At 39.6% G+C, this 18,929-nt stretch overlaps 1 protein-coding gene across 1 annotated transcript; it reads right to left on the reverse strand.

Moving 5' to 3' along the window:
• Positions 1–188: 188 nt before the first annotated feature.
• On the reverse strand, positions 189–18,144 carry OSTM1 (osteoclastogenesis associated transmembrane protein 1). The gene is made up of 6 exons (XM_083348684.1): positions 17,747–18,144; positions 15,466–15,580; positions 8,588–8,685; positions 4,357–4,512; positions 2,482–2,647; positions 189–689 (listed from the first exon to the last, which is right to left on the reverse strand). The coding sequence occupies exons 1-6, from the start codon at positions 18,119–18,121 to the stop codon at positions 634–636; spliced, it is 966 nt and encodes a 321-aa protein (XP_083204810.1). The 5' UTR covers positions 18,122–18,144; the 3' UTR covers positions 189–633.
• Positions 18,145–18,929: the final 785 nt, after the last annotated feature.

The raw sequence follows: 18,929 nt of genomic DNA on the forward strand, positions 1-18,929 counted from the left end.
CTGTAAATTCTAATAAATATACTATTCACCCTTACATACAAAGCCACTAGTTTAATCTTGCTTTTAACCAGCCAACAGAGACAAGAGCTTATTCAAGTATACAACTCTAGAAATATCAAGACATGACATTTTTCCTTGTCAAACTCTGTAATTATTATAATTCTAATAATCAGTTTTGTTGCCAGCAATATAGTACATAAAATTCAAAATTTATTTCTGAGCCAAATAGCATTTTAAGTAGTAACATAAACACTAAGATTTGTCTGCTAATAAATATTAAGCCATTGAATTCATTTTTTTTCCATTTTTCAATAATGATAACTTTTAAATAAATCCCCATTCAGTTAAGAATTAGAAAGGAATGTTCATGTAAACACATCATATATGGAAGTCAATGTTATATATATAAGTATAAAAACTTTACCAATCAAGAAGTAAGATAAAAGTTCAAAAAGGATTGAAGGAGGGAATAGTTTCTTATTCGTCTCCGGAGGTCATGTCTTCCCCCTGAGAACTATTGCACAATAGTGCATACACCTATCTGAGACACAGTCTTTTATTACAGCATAAGGTAAAGTTAAATTATAATTGTCTTCAGAACAATCAAATTAATATCCCATTGCATCCCAAAGCTCAGTTGGATTTATCTTGGATGTTCGCAAAGCTGGCATTTGAGTGCATGCGCTTACCTACAAAGAGAAACAAAAACAAAAACAGTTAATAGCATATTCATACAAGAAATCTAGCTTCTGCCAACCTAGCAGTTCGAAAGCACGTAAAAATGCAAGTAGAAAAATAGGGATCACTACGGTGGGAACGTAACAGCGTTCTGTGCGCCTTTGGCGTCTAGTCATGCCGGCCACATGACCACGGAGATGTCCTCGGACAAGCGCTGGCTCTTCGGCTTTGAAACAGAGATGAGCACCGGCCCCTAGAGTCGGAAACGACTAGCACGCATGTGCAGGGGAACCTTTACCTTTACCTTTACAAGAAATCTAAATCCCCAACAACAGAATTTATACGGAGAGGCATCCAGAACAAGTCATAGTAATGGTATATGTTTATGATGTCACTGAATTACCAATTAAATTTGCATCATTTGTACAACGGCATCATGAGACGTCATCCTTTCCCACAGTGAATATCAAAAATAGTGATAATGCAAAAAAATATATATCCCAATTTATAGTTACAAATCAACCAGAAGAACAAGGCTGGTTTAAATAGTTTTCGAGTTAGATAGAGAATTCATTTGTCCAATCAGTGCAAAGAGGTCCAAAGCTAGTGAGGAGATATTGAGAAGACCTTTCCTTATTTTCCCATCTCACAAATAATGGCAGGAGAGGGAGAAGAGGTTTTGCAACAGATCTTAAAGGTTGGACAAGTTCAAAGGGAGGAAAGTAGTCTTTAATATAATAGACCTCAAGTCACGCAAAACTTCATAGATCATGGCTATCAGTCTTAACTGTGCCAGAAATAGATCAGAAGCTGACATTAACAAGGCTATCACATGCTATCTATTAAAGTTCCTAGTGACGATCTGGCCAGTGTTATGAATTACCCAAAGTTCTTCCAATAAGCAGGAATATCTAAGAATGCTCCAAACTCCAAACAGAATACAACAGAATACAAAGGCCTAGCCCTAGGCCACTGTGGTCTGGTCTAATTTCCAGGAGCAAAAGTACTCTTGGCCACCATCAAAACTTGAGAAATCACATTCAAGAGTTGAACCAGGAATACCCAAAATTATAAATCTGAAAATGAGAAAATTGCTGTCCATGCTCAACTGGAAACTGAATCCCTTTTTTTCAAATGACAAAGTGGACCTCTGTTTTATCTGGGCAACACATTTATTTGTTCATTTTTATCAAATGTCAAATTATTCTGAGTACCAAACAGCCAACTTATACAGTCAAATTATATGAGACAGTTATTCCTATATACAGTAACTTGACCATACTGTGAAGAGAGGCTTCTTCACACCATTTTTTTAAAAAAAAATCATGGCACCCAAACGATTTTATAAATAAATGGTTGAGTAGAACACTGAATATGATGTTGCTAATCACAGGTGTTCAACAATACGCTGAGTTTGTTGTTCAGAAAAAGGTAATTGCAGATAGAAAGCTCCCTGTCCTTACTACTTTAAAAAAAAGGTAGGAGAAAAATCATCCAGTTTGTCTGATTCATTCCCTCTGAATTGCCACCAGAGCCCTTTGACTCAGAACAGCTTGATAAAGGCAGTTAAAACTTGTTTAGTCACTTAAAAATGCAGCAGTGAGACAGAATCAAATGATGCATTATTGTCTTCCAACCCAGATTATTCTAATCAGATTGTGAACAGAGCACCAAATTCCAAAGCACCCAACATTGGGCATCATGCCATCTAGGCGCAAATACCACTTTCAATATTGTAACCTTTTTATTATTATTATTTCAATCCAAAATAGAAACCATAAAGATGTTGTGATTTTTACCTACCCAGAATCAGGACACGTTTTTTCTGCTTTGAGTGAAGGAAGGTACTCAAGTAAAAAACAAGTGGCAGAAAGAAAATGAACAAAGAAACTGCAATCACTGGCACCGTGTCTGTGCAGGGGACAGAACAATTAAAAGTTGTGCTCCATAGCCTTTGTGTGATGTTCATCTAAAGGACACAGTTGTAAAAAAAAATACCAAGGAGATTAAGACATCTGAGGAATCATCAATATCTGGATAAATTCCAAAGTTTTTCATTGAATGGGCATCAGTATGTCTACCTTTTACTGGGTATAGATCCCACCTTCCTGGACAAGATGCAAAATAGTTTTTACATTTATCAGGCCATCCTTAATGGCACATGCAAATTTAGCAATCTCATGGGTTTTCAGATAGATTTTAAAATGTCCACCCTAAAAAGCTTTAACTGTTGTAGCCAAGTGTTTTATTAAAGTGTTCTTCATGGTTCGACATCTGAGTCGGCATTAACCACAATCCAATCATTTCATACAGTAATAAGAGCATACAGTAATAAGAGCATCTATTTATTTGGATGCTATATAGAAGATGCCAAATTCATAAGAAAGGCTTAAAACAAAACGAATAAAAACCTCTCAGTGGATCCATATTAAGAATGTCCACAGAAGCACAAGAAAAGGTTAATGTAAGTGGTTGATGGGACCTAAGCCTGCCCTTAGCAACATGGCTCATCACTACTAACACATCCCAGTATATGGGCAAAAGACATCCCTGACAATTAGTTCTTTGAGAAACCAGCTGGTGAAATAAGCTGAGGCTAGATACTCAGGCGGTGAAAATACAAAACTAGAGAGAGAGAAAAAGATGGTTTTTTATTGTAAGATGAAATACTGGTGGGTTTTCAGCTATTTAACCTTGGAAAGTGTTAAAATGCCTGAACTAGGTTTGTTCAGATTATTACCAATATACTGTATGTAGATTTGATTATGTGCCCTCAAGTCATTTGAGATTCCTATATAAACCAGCAAACTACAGTACACTAAATGATAGATAGATAGATAGATAGATAGATAGATAGATAGATAGATAGATAGATAACCTTTATTGTCATTTTTTACCGTGGGCACAATGGCACACATTAAAAATGAAGTGTAGTTGCTTGCTCTCAAAGTGTACACATACATAACACACATTTAAACATACTATCTACAACATATGTATAGACCTACACCCTTACATATAAGGAACATATAAAATGCTTCCTTTATCAGGAGTTACCCTTATTATGCTGTTATTTAAAAAGCTGTATTTTCCCAAAAGGCACAAAAGACAATGCTCCTATGCTATGGTTTTATAAATTTTGCTTCTACATTCCGTTTTATTGCCCTGGAATTTCAGCTACAGTTAACCATTCTTATGAGACTACTAATAATGCAGTAACTAAATTGGACAAAAGCCAACTTGAGACACTACAGCAGACATGTCAAACACAAGGCCTGGGGGCCGGATCCGGCCCGTGAAGTGGTTTCATGTGGCCCGCGAAGCCATCCTGGAAACAGTGAGGGAACGGCCCCCATTGCCTTGGCCCTGGCCCAGAGACCCTCCTTCTGCCAGAGACCCTCAGATCTGTCCCACTCCTGCCCAGGCCCCCATAGGCACCCTTGGTGCGAACGATGTAGAGCTGGCCACGCCCACCCAGTAGGCCATACGCACTCTAGCCACGCCCACCCAGTAGGCCACACCCACCCTGGCCATACCCACCCGGCCCCCTGAGGGCAACCGCAATGCTGATGCGGCCCTCAATGAAATTGAGTTTGACACCCCTGCACTACAGTATACTGAGATGTGATACAAATGAGTAGACAGTATAAGGAAAGCAAAACAGAAAGGAAGACTCACTGCATCCTCTATATCAATGCACAAATGAAACTGTTCTCCAGACTCCTCTTGCTGCCCATTCTTCTGTATCTCCCTGTAGTGGGAACTCAGGTTTTTATATGTAGCATTGCAGTTCTTGCAGACCTCTGAGTAGTTACTTGGTAGCAGGTTACCTTCCTGGCCGTAAAACATAAACCAAGAAATTATTTTTTAAAAGACTGGATTAGAAAATTCAAAGTGAGTTTGAAGCATAAGCCAAGCGCAAAAGGCTGCCACAATTTTCAAACAACAGCTGCAAGACAGATGGAAACTCCTACAGTCAGTCTTCCACTACAATTGGGACTAGAATTTCCATTGCTAAGCAAGGAGGATATTAAGTGAGTCATGCCTAATTTTATGACCTTTTTGCTACAGTTGTTAAGCGAATCACAGTTGTTAAGTGAATCACATGGTCATTAAGCGAATCGGGCTTCCCTCATTGACTGCTTGTCAAAAGCCAACTTGGAAGGTGGCAAATGGTGATCACATAACCCCAAGATGGTGCATCCGTCATAAATACATCCCATTTGCCAATCACTCAAATTCTGATCATGTGACCCATAAGCATAGCATTAGCAATAGCACTTACAGTGAGGGGGAAAAAGTATTTGATCCCCTGCTGATTTTGTATGTTTGCCCACTGACAAAGAAATGATCGGGCTATAATTTTAATGGTAGGTTTATTTTAACAGTGAACGACAGAATAACAAAAAAAAAATAATAATCCAGAAAAACGCATTATAGGACCACGAATGCACACACTGATGCACCAAATGCTGAGCTAATGATTGCCCCTTCCACTAAAACTTAATAGGTACATGATGTTAATAACCAGTAACACCGGAAGGTATGGAGTTATCTTACATGATAACTTAAAATTATGAGTTATGAGGAAATTGCAGAATGTGATGTGAAAGATAAATACTGCCAAAATGCAGTAACTAGGATGTTGGGTGAAAATAATATGTTTTCAAAATGTCAGTATATCCATTCTTGTCCAACTTCCGCTATTCTTTTCATTTACCTCCTGCTGACAATGCTCATTATTCAATAGCTCGTGACTATTCTCACATCAGTGCAAAACAGTTATGTTAATGACTGTTACATCAACAATCAGTACTTTGTTTTGGTATAGCAGAACCCAGCACAACAGCATATTTTAACATTTGATATCTGATCGACAGTGAAACGTGAAAAAGAGAAGAAAAAGACAAACATGAACAGAAAAGTACTACATTATTCATTATCAAGGATGACATAAATACAGAAGGTCTATTTAAATATACACAATCTTCAAAATAAACAAACAAACCAGCATTACAAGGTTACACATTCTTGCCAGGCACAGTTTTCTAGTAAGAGTAAGGTTTTTGATGTCCCAGGTCACCCAGGTCCCAGCCTGATCCGATCTTTGTCATGGTTAAATCATTTTCTGCTAACCATGGAATTCTCTGGCACAGTCCCCTGGCACAAGGAGGCTGGATTTATTTGGTCAATCCATCTTAGGCAACTAATGGACCCTGTTGGGTTCCAGAGGGAGATTTGTGTTGTTCTTGATAGCTACAAGGCTGTCCTTACTTCCCAGAATGAGAGGAGATAGAGCTTTGGGTCAGACCAGGCCCATATAGACTCTCTCCTCCCATGGATTTCATAATTTCCTTTGGTTTACAGAGGACTTGAGGGAGATGAAACAGAGAAAATTAAGGTACCACTGAAGGGCAACAAAGAGTGAACTCAACTCTGCATGAATTAGTGCCACTATTAAGACCTAGCCTATGGTGGTAAAGGTGGCAAAATGTCAGTATTCTTCTGCCCTAATAGACCCTGTGTGCATTTGGGGGGGGGTCTTCCAATTCACCTGGAACTCCTGCTCACAGAACAAGTAATAGCTGTGGCCAGAAGGAACTCTGCATAATTTTGTGTGCCAGTTGATCAAGAGACCCTGCTCATAGTCCCTCATGCTATGGTCACTTCCCAAATGGAGTAGAGCAATGCATTTTATCTGGAAACTACAGCTGGTGCAGAATCCAGCAGCATGGACAGTTATGTGCACTTCTCAATCAGAGTACATTACACACCTGCTCCATGGGCTATACTGGTTACCAGTATTTGTCCAGGTTCAATTCCAGGTGCTGATAATAATCTATAAAATCCTTCAAGGCATGAGTTGAGTTCTTTGAGAGATTGCTTTTTCCCAGTTATTTCTATCCATCCCATAAAGTCCAGCAGGAGAGGCATGTTCCGGGTCTCACCTACCAGGGGACATTATCTGGCAGGATCCAAAAAGAAAAGACATTTCTTTCATGGTACCAGCCGTTTGGAATATCAGCCCCCTGGAGACAGGATTAGTCCCAACCCAGCTTACTTTTGGTAAGGCCTTAAAGGCATAGTTCTGTCATTGGACTTTGGGGTTCCAGGTATGGGGTAAAGCCCAGGCAGTGGCTGGGTTAATTGCTGTACCTCAGCTACTGATTGCACTTGTATGTTTTTATATGGTTTTTAATTTTAATTTTTAATGGTGTTTATCATGAATTTGAGAAGGACAGTCATGTTAATTGAAATAAATCAGCAAAAAATCCCAAATTACCAGAGAATTTCCAATTTATCTGCAGACGTATATGGATTATGGAAGGCTGAGTAAGTTCACCCAAGTGTTTAAAATAAATATGTAAAGCAGGCAGTGTTCACCAACAGAAGCCTTATTTCCTTGTCCTCTTAGAATATCAAATTGTTGCATCTGAAGTATAAAGATCTGAAGAGGGCCTCTATACTTATTTAACTGAAGGTGCTTAAAGATTTACACACACTCCTGAAGTTACAAGTGTCCAATCACAATGAGTGTTTTAAGCAGCTTCAGTAGATTACACTGAGATGCCTCCTGCAAATATATATAGGACTGGAGTTTTTTTCCCTCCATATAGAAGGGAACAGGGGGAAGAATAGGGTTCTATATGCAGTCCATTTTTTCCTCATTCTATTCCTATCCTAATCACTTTTTATTTCTTTTTTATAATACAGAATCTTCTCAACTGACTTTTCTCATATTTCACTCTGATTCTACCCAATGTTCTATTTAATTCATCTGTGTCATTCATTCTTTAGTAACAAAAAAACCTTATGTAACTCCACTGACTCTAACATTTCTTCTAATAGTTCATAGGTACTCAACTGTTCTATATAATAGGAAAAAAGAATGTTCCAAAAAATTCCCTTTTGTGGATAAATAAAATGTTCACATTATAATACAATAAGAAGAGAAAAGAAATGAACAAATTCAAAAGAATTTATTGAATTCAAAAATACAAGACTATTTTTCAATATTTAAACTAAATGTAAAATTATAAAATACTGGGCTTGGCATTTACTTCTTCACTAAGAAGGGAAAAGCAAGAACAGGATTTTTCTCTCATTTTTTAATATCTAATTTACCAAAATAGTTCAGTGATTATACATGGTTTGGTAACACAGATAAATAGTATAGTAGTAGGAATACAATTCCCATTCTGAACGTAACAACCAAGACTGAGCAGTGACATATACTATGCAAATTACAACTGTATTGGATTTCTACAGTGACCTTAAAATAAGCAAGGTTGCTATTTTAAGCTTCTGGTTATAATTTTGCTATTAATGTTCATAAGAATAAACACTCTGATGATATAAATTAATATATGGGATATACAGGTCTGAAGTTTTGAATAATAAAAGCATAGTAGTTCTGAACATAGTTGGATCATATCCTAGAAGTTGGCCACATCTTTCCAACTTTATAGAGATACTAGATTTAGAAAGATTTTAAAGCAGATACTATATGTGAAAAACCAACTTTTTAAATAGCTATGTATCCACAATTAAACTCATACTATAATAAAATATCAGATGACCCATATAGTTATATCAGGTGAGAAGGCCTAAAATAATGTAAAAAGTGATTTACTATATGAAGAGATTATACGACTCTTCCTATATAATTATCAACTATTGTGAAACCAAAACAGCGGCATAATTGCATATGAAATGGAGGTGAACATTAATTAGAATGCATTTTGTTGTCAGTAGTGAACACCTGCATTTTAAAGATAATTGTTCTATCTGCTTAAACTGCATAAGAGTTGGTAAATTATATTTGCAGCGCCTTGCTCTGAAAAAAAGGGGGAAATTCACTATACAATTAGAGGGCTCAACTGTACCCTTAATAAACGATATTAAGTACCTGGAGGTTCTGTTTAAAGCATGCCATTGATTCATTGTATAAGGCCAGGAACGCCACTGTACCAGCTGATAAGCCTTCCTCCTTCTGGTTTAAACAATCTATGAAAGGAGAGTCAAAGGTATCAATAAATCTCCAGTATCCACTTCCAAAAAGGCTGTTTTAGATCAAGGCTTATTTATTTTACAGATAGTTATTCTACTTTTAAATTGCACAGTAGTATAAGTAACACAGTATAATCTATGAACCTGCCATGAAAGGAATGACAAATGCTAGTCTAAGGCATACACAATCAATGACACTTCAGTATCACATGCAGTTCCCTTCTGTTTAAAGTTCTTCTTTACCCAGTTCTCCGATGGTATGCTGCTGAAATTCTGTAAAGCAAAAAAAAAAAAACCCAACACCACCTCCAAAAATGAGACCTAAAATAGATCCCATACAATTCAAGAACTGAGGGGGGGGAGCAAAGAATGCCCATGCCCAGGGGTCTTCAAACTCGGCCCTTTTATGACTCGTGGACTTCAACTCCCAGCATTCCTCAGCCAGCATGCCTGGCTGAGGAATGCTGGGAGTTGAAGTCCACGAGTCATAAAAGGGCCGAGTTTGAAGACCCCTGCCCTTGCCCATTAAGTGCATTCTTCCTTCCACTACAATGTGGCAAGGTGGAAAGAAGAGGGGAAAGAGGAAAAAAGAGAGACCAGGTTGGTATCTTGATGACAAGCCAACCAAGACCTCAGACCTTCTGCACAAAACATGGGCAAAAAAATAAACCCCTTCCAAAATACAGTTGTCGTAAACTCTTGGAAACTTTGCAAGTCATGTCTCTTGTCAAATACTGCCAAATTAAGCAATAAGATGGTCAGTCTGGCAGTAGGAGAAATAGCGAAAAGTTGCGAAAGTGCCGAGTTTTGAAGAGAAGCTTAGCAGAAGTAATGGGTGTTGATCTGGAGGTTACCATAAATATAACAGGAAGCAAAAGAATATGAGAGAGGTGACAAGAAAAGAAAAGAAAAGAAAAGAAAAGAAAAGAAAAGAAAAGAAAAGAAAAGAAAAGAAAAGAAAAGAAAAGAAAAGAAAAGAAAAGAAAAGAAAAGAAAAGAACAATAAAATGAGGGAAATTATAGAGTCACTAATCAGAAAGATGAAGAAAAATATAACAGAGCACAAGATGGCTTTAAGTGAACATGGAGATACAACTGGGAGAAAAAAAGAACCAGGACACAGACAACAGTTTTCACTGAAGTTTGTTTTTTAATAATAGGAAAAAAGTATCATAATTTTGACAAGATACAGAAATGTAGGGGTGACTAGGTAACGTTGGTGTTATCAGATAGTAACAGCAGTGAAGGAAAAGGCAGCTTAGAAGGAAAAATGTCTGGACAGGAAGAGCCACCCAAATAATCTGCTTTCAATTTCCAAAGGTGAAGAGGTAGGTATAGAATATGTATCACCCCAAAATAAGTGACACTTAACAAGCACAGGAAGCAATAAGCTCACCGGGGGGGGGGGGGGAGAGACACCCAGTAAGTTCACAACACATTAAGCCACGATTTGTTTAATTATGGATTATAAAATGTACAGTCTGTGCATGCATAACATGCTAAGCCACAATCAAATTGCCTTTTGCCAAACACATGACATGAATCCAGTCTCAAAAAAAAGTAGATTAAGCATATGGAAATATTTCTTGCTTAAGTCAGGATTGCAGAAGCTTAGAAACAAAACAAAATAGGGGAAGAGAGAACCTCAGCTGAATCAGAGGCAGCAGTAAGATTGAGAAGGATGAGAATTTTATGACCCAAAAAGAGGATATACTGTAAATGGATAGGCTTAACAAGGCATCCAGTAGTACAAAACAGTATCAGATTTCTGTCATACGATCTATATTTTCTCTTTTAACACCGATATGGACTTAACTAGTAATCCTTACACCATTTAAAGTTACCCAATTAATTGGATGAAATTAGAAACTGAGCAACCCAGAGCTGCTTCGCGCAATTCCATTAATCAAAGCTGTGTAAAGAGGAGCATAGAGAGAAAACAAATGAGGGCTAAAATACCAGATGCTTTAATATCCAAATCTCCTCAGCCTCAATTGGCATGAATAACAGCAAGACTGTGGGAGTCACACTCGGATATCTGAGTAGCACCAAGTTGTCCACTACTGGCTTAAGATAACTATCGTTAAAAGTGTTTCATTTTTTAAGAAGTTATTCTTTCACAAAACGAAGCCTTATTTCCTTATCCCCAGCCTAGAGAGAACGTCAAATTGTTGCATCTGAAGTGTAAAGATCTGAAGGGGGCCTCTATACTCATTCAACTGAAGGCATTTAAAGCTTTGCACTAGGACTTTTCAGCACAAGGAATAAACAGCCAACAACTTAACCGTCGGCCGTCAATACTCCAATCAACAGCTAGGAGGCCACAGAGAACCAGGCACCATATAAATTCTGAGCATGGAATAGCCCAAAGCACACATTCCAATAGAGAGAAGTTCCCTGAGGATGGGCTCCAGCACATGTCCAAAAGCTCGGAAGACTAAACGATCAACCCAGATTGGATCCTGCAACATCATCCTGGGACATATATATTTGCCTTCATTCATGAGTTATTCTTTCACATAAAATAACCTTCATATATATTTTTGATAAATGATTCCTGAATACGACTGACTTTGAGTGCCATTTAGTGATAAGGAGAATATCAGTCTAAATATAGTATGATATATGGTATGATAGATAGAATATATATATGACATATTAATCAACAAGCCTTGCGCCTGGATGCTATTGTCTCTCCTCTTTTTCATCAGTGCCACTATGGAGGTTGTATATTTACTTTTTGTTACAAAAATGATGAAGTTCAGTGTTATGTCCAATTCTTTAATCTTAACTATGACTACTAGAAAAAAGGCAACTACAAACTACAGTTAGGATTATCAATAGTTGTTTAATATTAAACATGGCTTCTGAACATTCCTTTCAGCTGTGCCAAGCCATGTGTCATTCTTGTCACAATACTCCACTGAGCTATAATTTAGCATTCCAAGTCTGTGTTAAGTACAAGTAAAAAAGGCAGTATGTTTGCATGGCAAAATTAGCCATTATTTATCTAAAACACAAACACACACAATTTAAGATGATTTTCAAATCAGCTTCCATGTCAAGTATACTCGTTGGAAACATTTTGCGTTACATCATTTTGGCAGATGAAGAGCACAAACTGTAGAACAATGCAGAGATAAAAATGAAGAGAATGCAAGAACAGTTAGCAGAATCCTTAAAATATAAGAGAGAATGTAAACAACAACATAATTTGACAAAAGAGGGGAGCATGAGAGACTCAACTCCACCTTGATCCTTTATGGTATATAATAGGTTTAAGAAAGACAGAGGAAAACTCTGGCAGGCTTTTGGGATTCCACTATTATAAGCTGCAACAAAAAGATAAACGGCCAACACAATCAGATTCTAGAAGGATATTCACAACCAATGTCCAAAGGAACATTCATACACAAATATGCTGTTACAATCCTTGTCCTTGGGAACAGTATCTCCCATAGTGTTCTGTATGACCCCTACCTGAATTTGTTTAAATGGGCTCTCAAAAATTGGCTCTTCCCCAGGCCCTGGACTAGAATAGGTGGTGAACCTCTTATGGGCATGTTTTGAATTCAACTTGTGGATTTTACTGTTTCTATAGGCATCATTGTTTCCTAGGTGTTATATTGTTTTGAACTGTTTTTCAAATCATTATGGCATAACAGCCTTAGAAATATAAATAAATAAGGATCAAATGCATCAACTCCATGTCAATTGTGTGGCTGCAAAACACTCGTGACAAATTGAAACAAAAGGGCTGTAATCGGTCATTGTCTATAGATCTGTAATGTCTCCTAAGTTTTGTGCACAGCTATTTACATGTATGTACCGTGTTTCCCTGAAACTACGATCCGGTCTTATATATTTTTGGCACCAAAAGATGCATGAGGGCTTATTTTCAGGGTAACACGGTATCAGGGTGATCAGCCCAGCATGAACCCCACCTCCTGGCATGTGCACAAGAGGCAGCGAGCACGTGGGGACCAATGGTGTCTGGCGGCAGCCATAGCCCACTGGCCCCTTTCAGTAGCGCAAGTAAGTCTGAGCACGGAGGCAAAGCCAGGGGGAGGCAGACGATCCACATGCACTGTGCGATCACCTGGCCTGTGGGAAGTTCGTGCAGCGTCACTGGCAGTAGGGGAAGTCAGAGGCACCAAGGGGGGTGGGGGAGGCAGGTGATCCTGACACACCATGTGGCCGCCTGCCACGGCGCTGCCACGGGCAAACCAAGACAGTGGGACAGAGTAGGTAGGAGGTGCATTGGGATCGCCTGACTCCCTCCTGTACCTCTGCCTCCATCTGCTGCCGGTGCCACCGCAAGAGCCTCCCACAAGCCTCCTGTGAGCCAGGCGGCTGTGCAGTGCATCTGGATCACCTGCCTCCTCCCCCTTGCCACTGATTCCATCTGCTGCCGGTGCCACCGTATGAGCCTGCCATGAGCCAGACGGCTGCACAGCACATCCAGATCACTTCTGCCACCGCACTCAGCCTTACCTGTGCTGTGTGGGCTGCACCTGCTGCCAGACACTGCTAGCCCCCACGCGTTCACCGCCTCCTGTGCTGGCCACCCCAAACCCCCCCCCAGCTTATTTTTGGGTTAGAGCTTATATTAGGCACACCCTAAAAAATTAGGCTAGGGCTTATTTTCTGGGTGGGTGTTGTGATTCAGTGTCAGCCTGTGCTGGAACAGAACAGTGGGTCTTATTTTGGGGGAAACATAGTACCATTAAAAATGTATTTTTGCGGATATTATTTTTCTATAGCATGGGTCCCCAACCTCTGGTCCATGGCCAACTGCAACCGTGTGAGTTGCTGGCCACTGCATGCGTGCGCTTGCACCTCCTCCCCCACTAACACTGAGGCATCGTGCAGGCACTAGTGATGCCATGAGCATCATGCGGGCAGTAGCATCGCTGTGGATGTACACTTCTCCCTCTTGTGCACTCCCACTTGCGCTAGCTTTGGGCATTGCGCAGGCGCTAGTGTCGCTGAAAGCACATATCCCCACTCGCGCTAGCATCGCAGCACTGAACAGGTGCTAGCATTGCCCAAGCATTGCATGGGCACTCATGGCCCTGTTTACATCACATGTGCACTTGTGGCCCCGTGCACACACTCGCATGCATAAATGCGCCTCCACCACCACCCCGGCCACCAACCCAGAAAGGTTGGGGACCCCTGCTCTATAGCACTGAATTGCCGGAACAGGTCCTCATACACTGATACAAGAAATAGTTAAGCTTCATGCAGTTAATTCAACTTGCAATATATGAACAAGTTGCTTACAGAGGTAGATGCTAGCCCATCTGTTGCTGATTATGATAAATTGAAATGATTTATAAGGCTGCCCAAAATTAATTTTATATTCTGAATTTATTATTTTTATAAACAACTCAAAACAGTGAACATACCTATACTCCTCCTATTTTCCCCACAACAATCCAGTGGCAAGTTCAGCTGAGACAAGAGGGCCCTAAAATCATTCAGCTGGCTTTCATGCCTTAGGCCGAACTAGAACTCAGTCTCATGGTTTCCTATCTGGTACCTTAACCACATGACTTAATTATCCTATTTATTTCTCAGATCTATGGGTCCAACCCTACAAACTCTGAACATAATGTATAAAGCATCAGTAAAGCCCGTATACATACCGGTTTATCAAAACATTTATGTAAAACACTATTTTCCCTTCTTTCTCATTTTTCCTACACGTATATTCTATGTATCTACATACTGTATGTATATGTATATACAGCATAGATACACACACACATACACATGATGCAAGCTTATGGATTTTAAACAATGGTGAACAGCACATTATTTTAGATATTTCCTAAATCATCATCATCTCTTGTAATTTCCCTTCCTATTTTAATGAACGGAATCAAAGGAACAATTGAGAAATACAATTATAACAACAGTGTTGCTGAATTCATTTAACTAATAAAAGCAATATAGGTATGACTAATCTAGCATATACTATAAAAGGTAAAGGTTCCCCCGCACATGCGTGCTAGTCGTTTCCGACTCTAGGGGCCGGTGCTCATCTCCGTTTCAAAGCCGAAGAGCCAGCGCTTGTCCGAGGACGTCTCCGTGGTCATGTGGCCGGCATGACTAGACGCCAAAGGCGCACGGAATGCTGTTACCTTCCCATCGTAGTGGTCCCTATTTTTCTACTTGCATTTTTACGTGCTTTCGAACTGCTAGGTGGGCAGAAGCTGGGACGAGTAACAGGCGCTCACTTATCATGTAAGCATGGTGGATTGCCCTATTCTCAGTTCACCCGCACTTCTTCACCTGGTACATTCTTCACATCTCATTTCAGAAATAAGATATTTTGCTATGTTTGGTTGATTTTAGCTTAGTATGTTGTGTAGAGGACAGGAAGGCCTGGAGGAACATTGTCCATAGGGTCGCGATGGGTCGGACACGACTTCCCAACTAACAACAAATGTTGTGTAGAGCCAGCTGTTGTGAATTATAAACTATTCTGTATGTGTTCTATGGGCTCAAATCAATAAATCGCAAACAATCCATAGCATAAGTATATGAACCCAATCAGGATTTGTAGAAACTGAGAATAATGAATAAGCAATTTACTTAGCTCTGGAAATCATCTTTCTTATATTAAAACTAATGCCAGAGAAGAAGTGTGCATATTGATATGTTATGTATTACCTCTGTATATAGCTTTTACAAAGTAGAAAAATATATTCCTTTATTCATATTGAATATTCAAACATACACAAGAAAGCAGACAAAAAGAGTACATACTTGCACAGTTAGCTTTTATCCATGTGTCATTAAAAAACTTGTTCACAAGTGCAACTATCTGTAGCCTGTCTGACATCAAGAGACTTTGGGCACAACGGTTACTCTTAGTAGTATTCTGAAAGGAGAAAATACACATATAGAAATAGTTTGTTAGCAGTTCCAGCAATCAAGAATATATTATCTATTCTGTGGTACTGTAAGGTTGTATTTTAAAGCTACAAACCTATATAGAATACTTTTCAGCAGGGGAAGGCCCCACTGAGTTAGAAATAATTATTTCTGAATAAATATAGTATTGCAGTGTAGTTCACTTGTACATATAAACACAATGTTATCTTCCTAATAAAATTGGGACATACATGTGTTATCCAAACAAACAGTATTAAAGGTTTAAATTACTCAGGAACTGAAACAGCTCTCTCAAGGGAATTTCTATGCTAGTCCATCAGTTGCTGAGAACATCTTTTAAGTCTCTCCACTGGATATCTTTGTCTTCAGATATATAAATGACAAGCTGAGAGATCATTTATTTTAGTGGTGAATCCCTAACTCTTTATAGTGTCTCCTTTGTCAATGGTCACCAAATATCTACATTCTTGTAAACTGGATATCAAATCCACATTTTGCAAATATTTTAGTGACTTTTTAATAAACAATTAAAGAAATGTTCTGGGAATATATTCTACTGATGCAAATATTCTGAGGTAAAATTTATCACTGCTTTAGTGGTAGCCTCCTCTTTCAAATGCATTTTCTTTCATATATTCCCCAAGCAATTCCCAAATTTGTTTTATAAAGTCCCCTAATCCCAGAGCAGATCCATAAGTGGAAGAGAAGTTGAGCCATCCTTGAGAAAAGCATTTGCATCAATCTAATTAACTCTTTTCACAGGCTGCAACATAAGAGAATATTCCATTCCAATCATTCTTCCAGATTTTCTATTTCTGTGATTTTAACATGGGAAAAATCATATGACAGACTGCATCACTTCCATCCTTTTCCAGCAACAATATATTATCTTAAGTTCTTCCTGATGCAAAGCAGTAATTGCTACATTCAAATGTAATTTAAAGTGACAATATGATTTTTTTTCAAATTCAGTCAAGCCTTTAGGTCAGTTGATCTTTCTTATTTCTATTTTTTTCAGAATTTGTAGACACCAAACTGAATACCATGCATGATGATCCATGAAGGATTCAATAATTTAGTTTTTTGTGCCTGCCTGAGATTTGTAAGCCAAGGAATAAATATGTGGATAGCTCATTGCAACCCTATGTCTATTTTATATGAATATGGAAAATGGTAAATTCAAAGTTTACCTATAGTAACTATCCTTTCATTCTCCCAGTGACTTTTATGCTTATATGGGCACAGGGCTTTTTGGCATGATAAGGAAGAGATTGTTCATTGTATTTTTCATCTTTCAAATGTAGCCTAGTCTCCTCTGATGCCCCTATCCAATTACTAAGCAGGCCCAATACTGCTCATCTTTATAGATCAGCCAACTTCAGCCAGATTCTGTCACTTGAAGAGGGGAAAAAAACTATTTGACTCCCCAGGCCTCTATCTGCACAACCTGACCACTGCTCAGATATTTTATCAAAATATAAACCCAACTAATTCTGCTTGCTGCAAAGTATGCCATTCATCTCATGGAGACACTTATGAGCAATCCCATTGACAAGGAAAACAAAATAAAATTTGCATCCCAGAAAGAACCTCTCTACTCTAACATAGGATATATATATGATTACTGTAGCTCCTACTCGTTTTATGAGTTCCTTCTTCCATCAGTCACGAAAAGCAGACTCCAACTTTTATTCCAGATATAACTGAGGAGCCTCCCTCCAAGATATCCCACCACTACAATTTTGAAAAACCCGTGGGAAGTGTTTTTAGACAAAGCATGCTTGTATTATCCCAAGCACCGAAAATTCCAAGAGAATTTTAACGGTAGCCTCCAAAACAAACAAATCAAATTATAATTTCCAAAAGACTGTCATGTTTCTCTGTGGCAGCTGCAACTGGCCCTGCAGCCCCCTTAGGGGAGTCTAACCAACATTATCGTAGACAAGTAGAGCCCACTTCATTCGACGCAACTGCAATCCACAAAAATAACAAACGTTACAATGCACCACCAGAATCTTTATTGGCTTCAACAGAAGTACTTGCCAGACAGAACTGGGACAGCTTTGATGGAGCAACTGTCCCGGGGGGGGAAAAAAAACCCCCGAACGATTCTAACGCTGACCCCAATGTTTAAGAAACCCGATCCACGCACCTCGATGTTGTTGAACTGCTGCATGACTTCCCCGAATTGATGATAGCAGTTCTGGCAGAGCGTCACAGGCCGGGCGCTCTGCATTAAGCAGCCAGCCAATCTTAGGCTGCTATTGGCGAAGGCATTCAAGAGCTCCTTGCACTCCGGATCCAGCTGCGGCTCCTGCAAAACCCCTAAAAACCCCGATTCAAGCGACGGCAGATCCTCCAGGTCCAAGGGCCGAGCGCGGTGTCGGTCTCCCAAAACTATCTCTTCCAAACCGCTTTGCAGTAACAAACGTCGGCCGGGCAGAAGGCTCTCCTCGGCACATAGGCCCAGCAAGACGCCGGGCAGCAGCAGCAGCAGCAGCAAAGTGACCGAGCCCATTGCTGCCATCGCGGGCGAGGAAGATGACAATGAAACCGACCGCTTCCTAGTTCCGCGGCTGCCACGGAGGGACGCGATCACGTGCGGCCGAAGAACTACAGCGTTAGCGGTCGGGAACTGGGTCCAACGCGGCCTTTCATTGGTTCCTGAGAATTTGACGTTCTAGGAGCGGGGATGTCACCCGCCCCATTATGGGGGCGGAGTCTACCTATCAACCGATTTTGTTGCTAACGGCGTGTTTTCAAACTGGGGTTCATGCAGTCGCATCGCGTGGATTTATTTTATTTTTTTACTTTTAGTATATTTTAGTACATGTTTGAGCAATCCGGTCTGGTCTGACGTTGTAATTATTGTTTTAAGGTAACTTATCTTCTGCATTTGGGCATTAGGGTTTAATTTGTTTTCAATATCTGTATTTGTTCTTTTGATATTTAGGTCACTGTTCACCGCCCTGAGTCCTTAGGGAGAAGGGCGGTATACAAATCAAATAAATAAATAAAAATGCCACCAATTATCCAGTATATGAATGTAAACTTCGAGGTGCATATTATTGCTTATTCTTCCGTTAATGTGTGTGTTTTGGAATATTTAAAGGTAAAGGTTCCCCTGCACATGCGTGCTAGTCGTTTCCAACTCTAGGGGCCGGTGCTCATCTCCGTTTCAAGGCTGAAGAGCCAGCGCTTGTCCGAAGACGTCTCCGTGGTCATGTGGTCGGCATGACTAGATGCCAAAGGCGCACGGAACGCTATTACCTTCCCACCGTAGTGGTCCCTATTTTTCTATTTGCATTTTTACGTGCTTTCGAACTGCTAGGTTG

This window comes from Vipera ursinii (assembly GCF_947247035.1).
Source record: "Vipera ursinii genome assembly, chromosome: 1".
Classification (NCBI taxonomy): Eukaryota; Metazoa; Chordata; class Lepidosauria; order Squamata; family Viperidae; genus Vipera; species Vipera ursinii.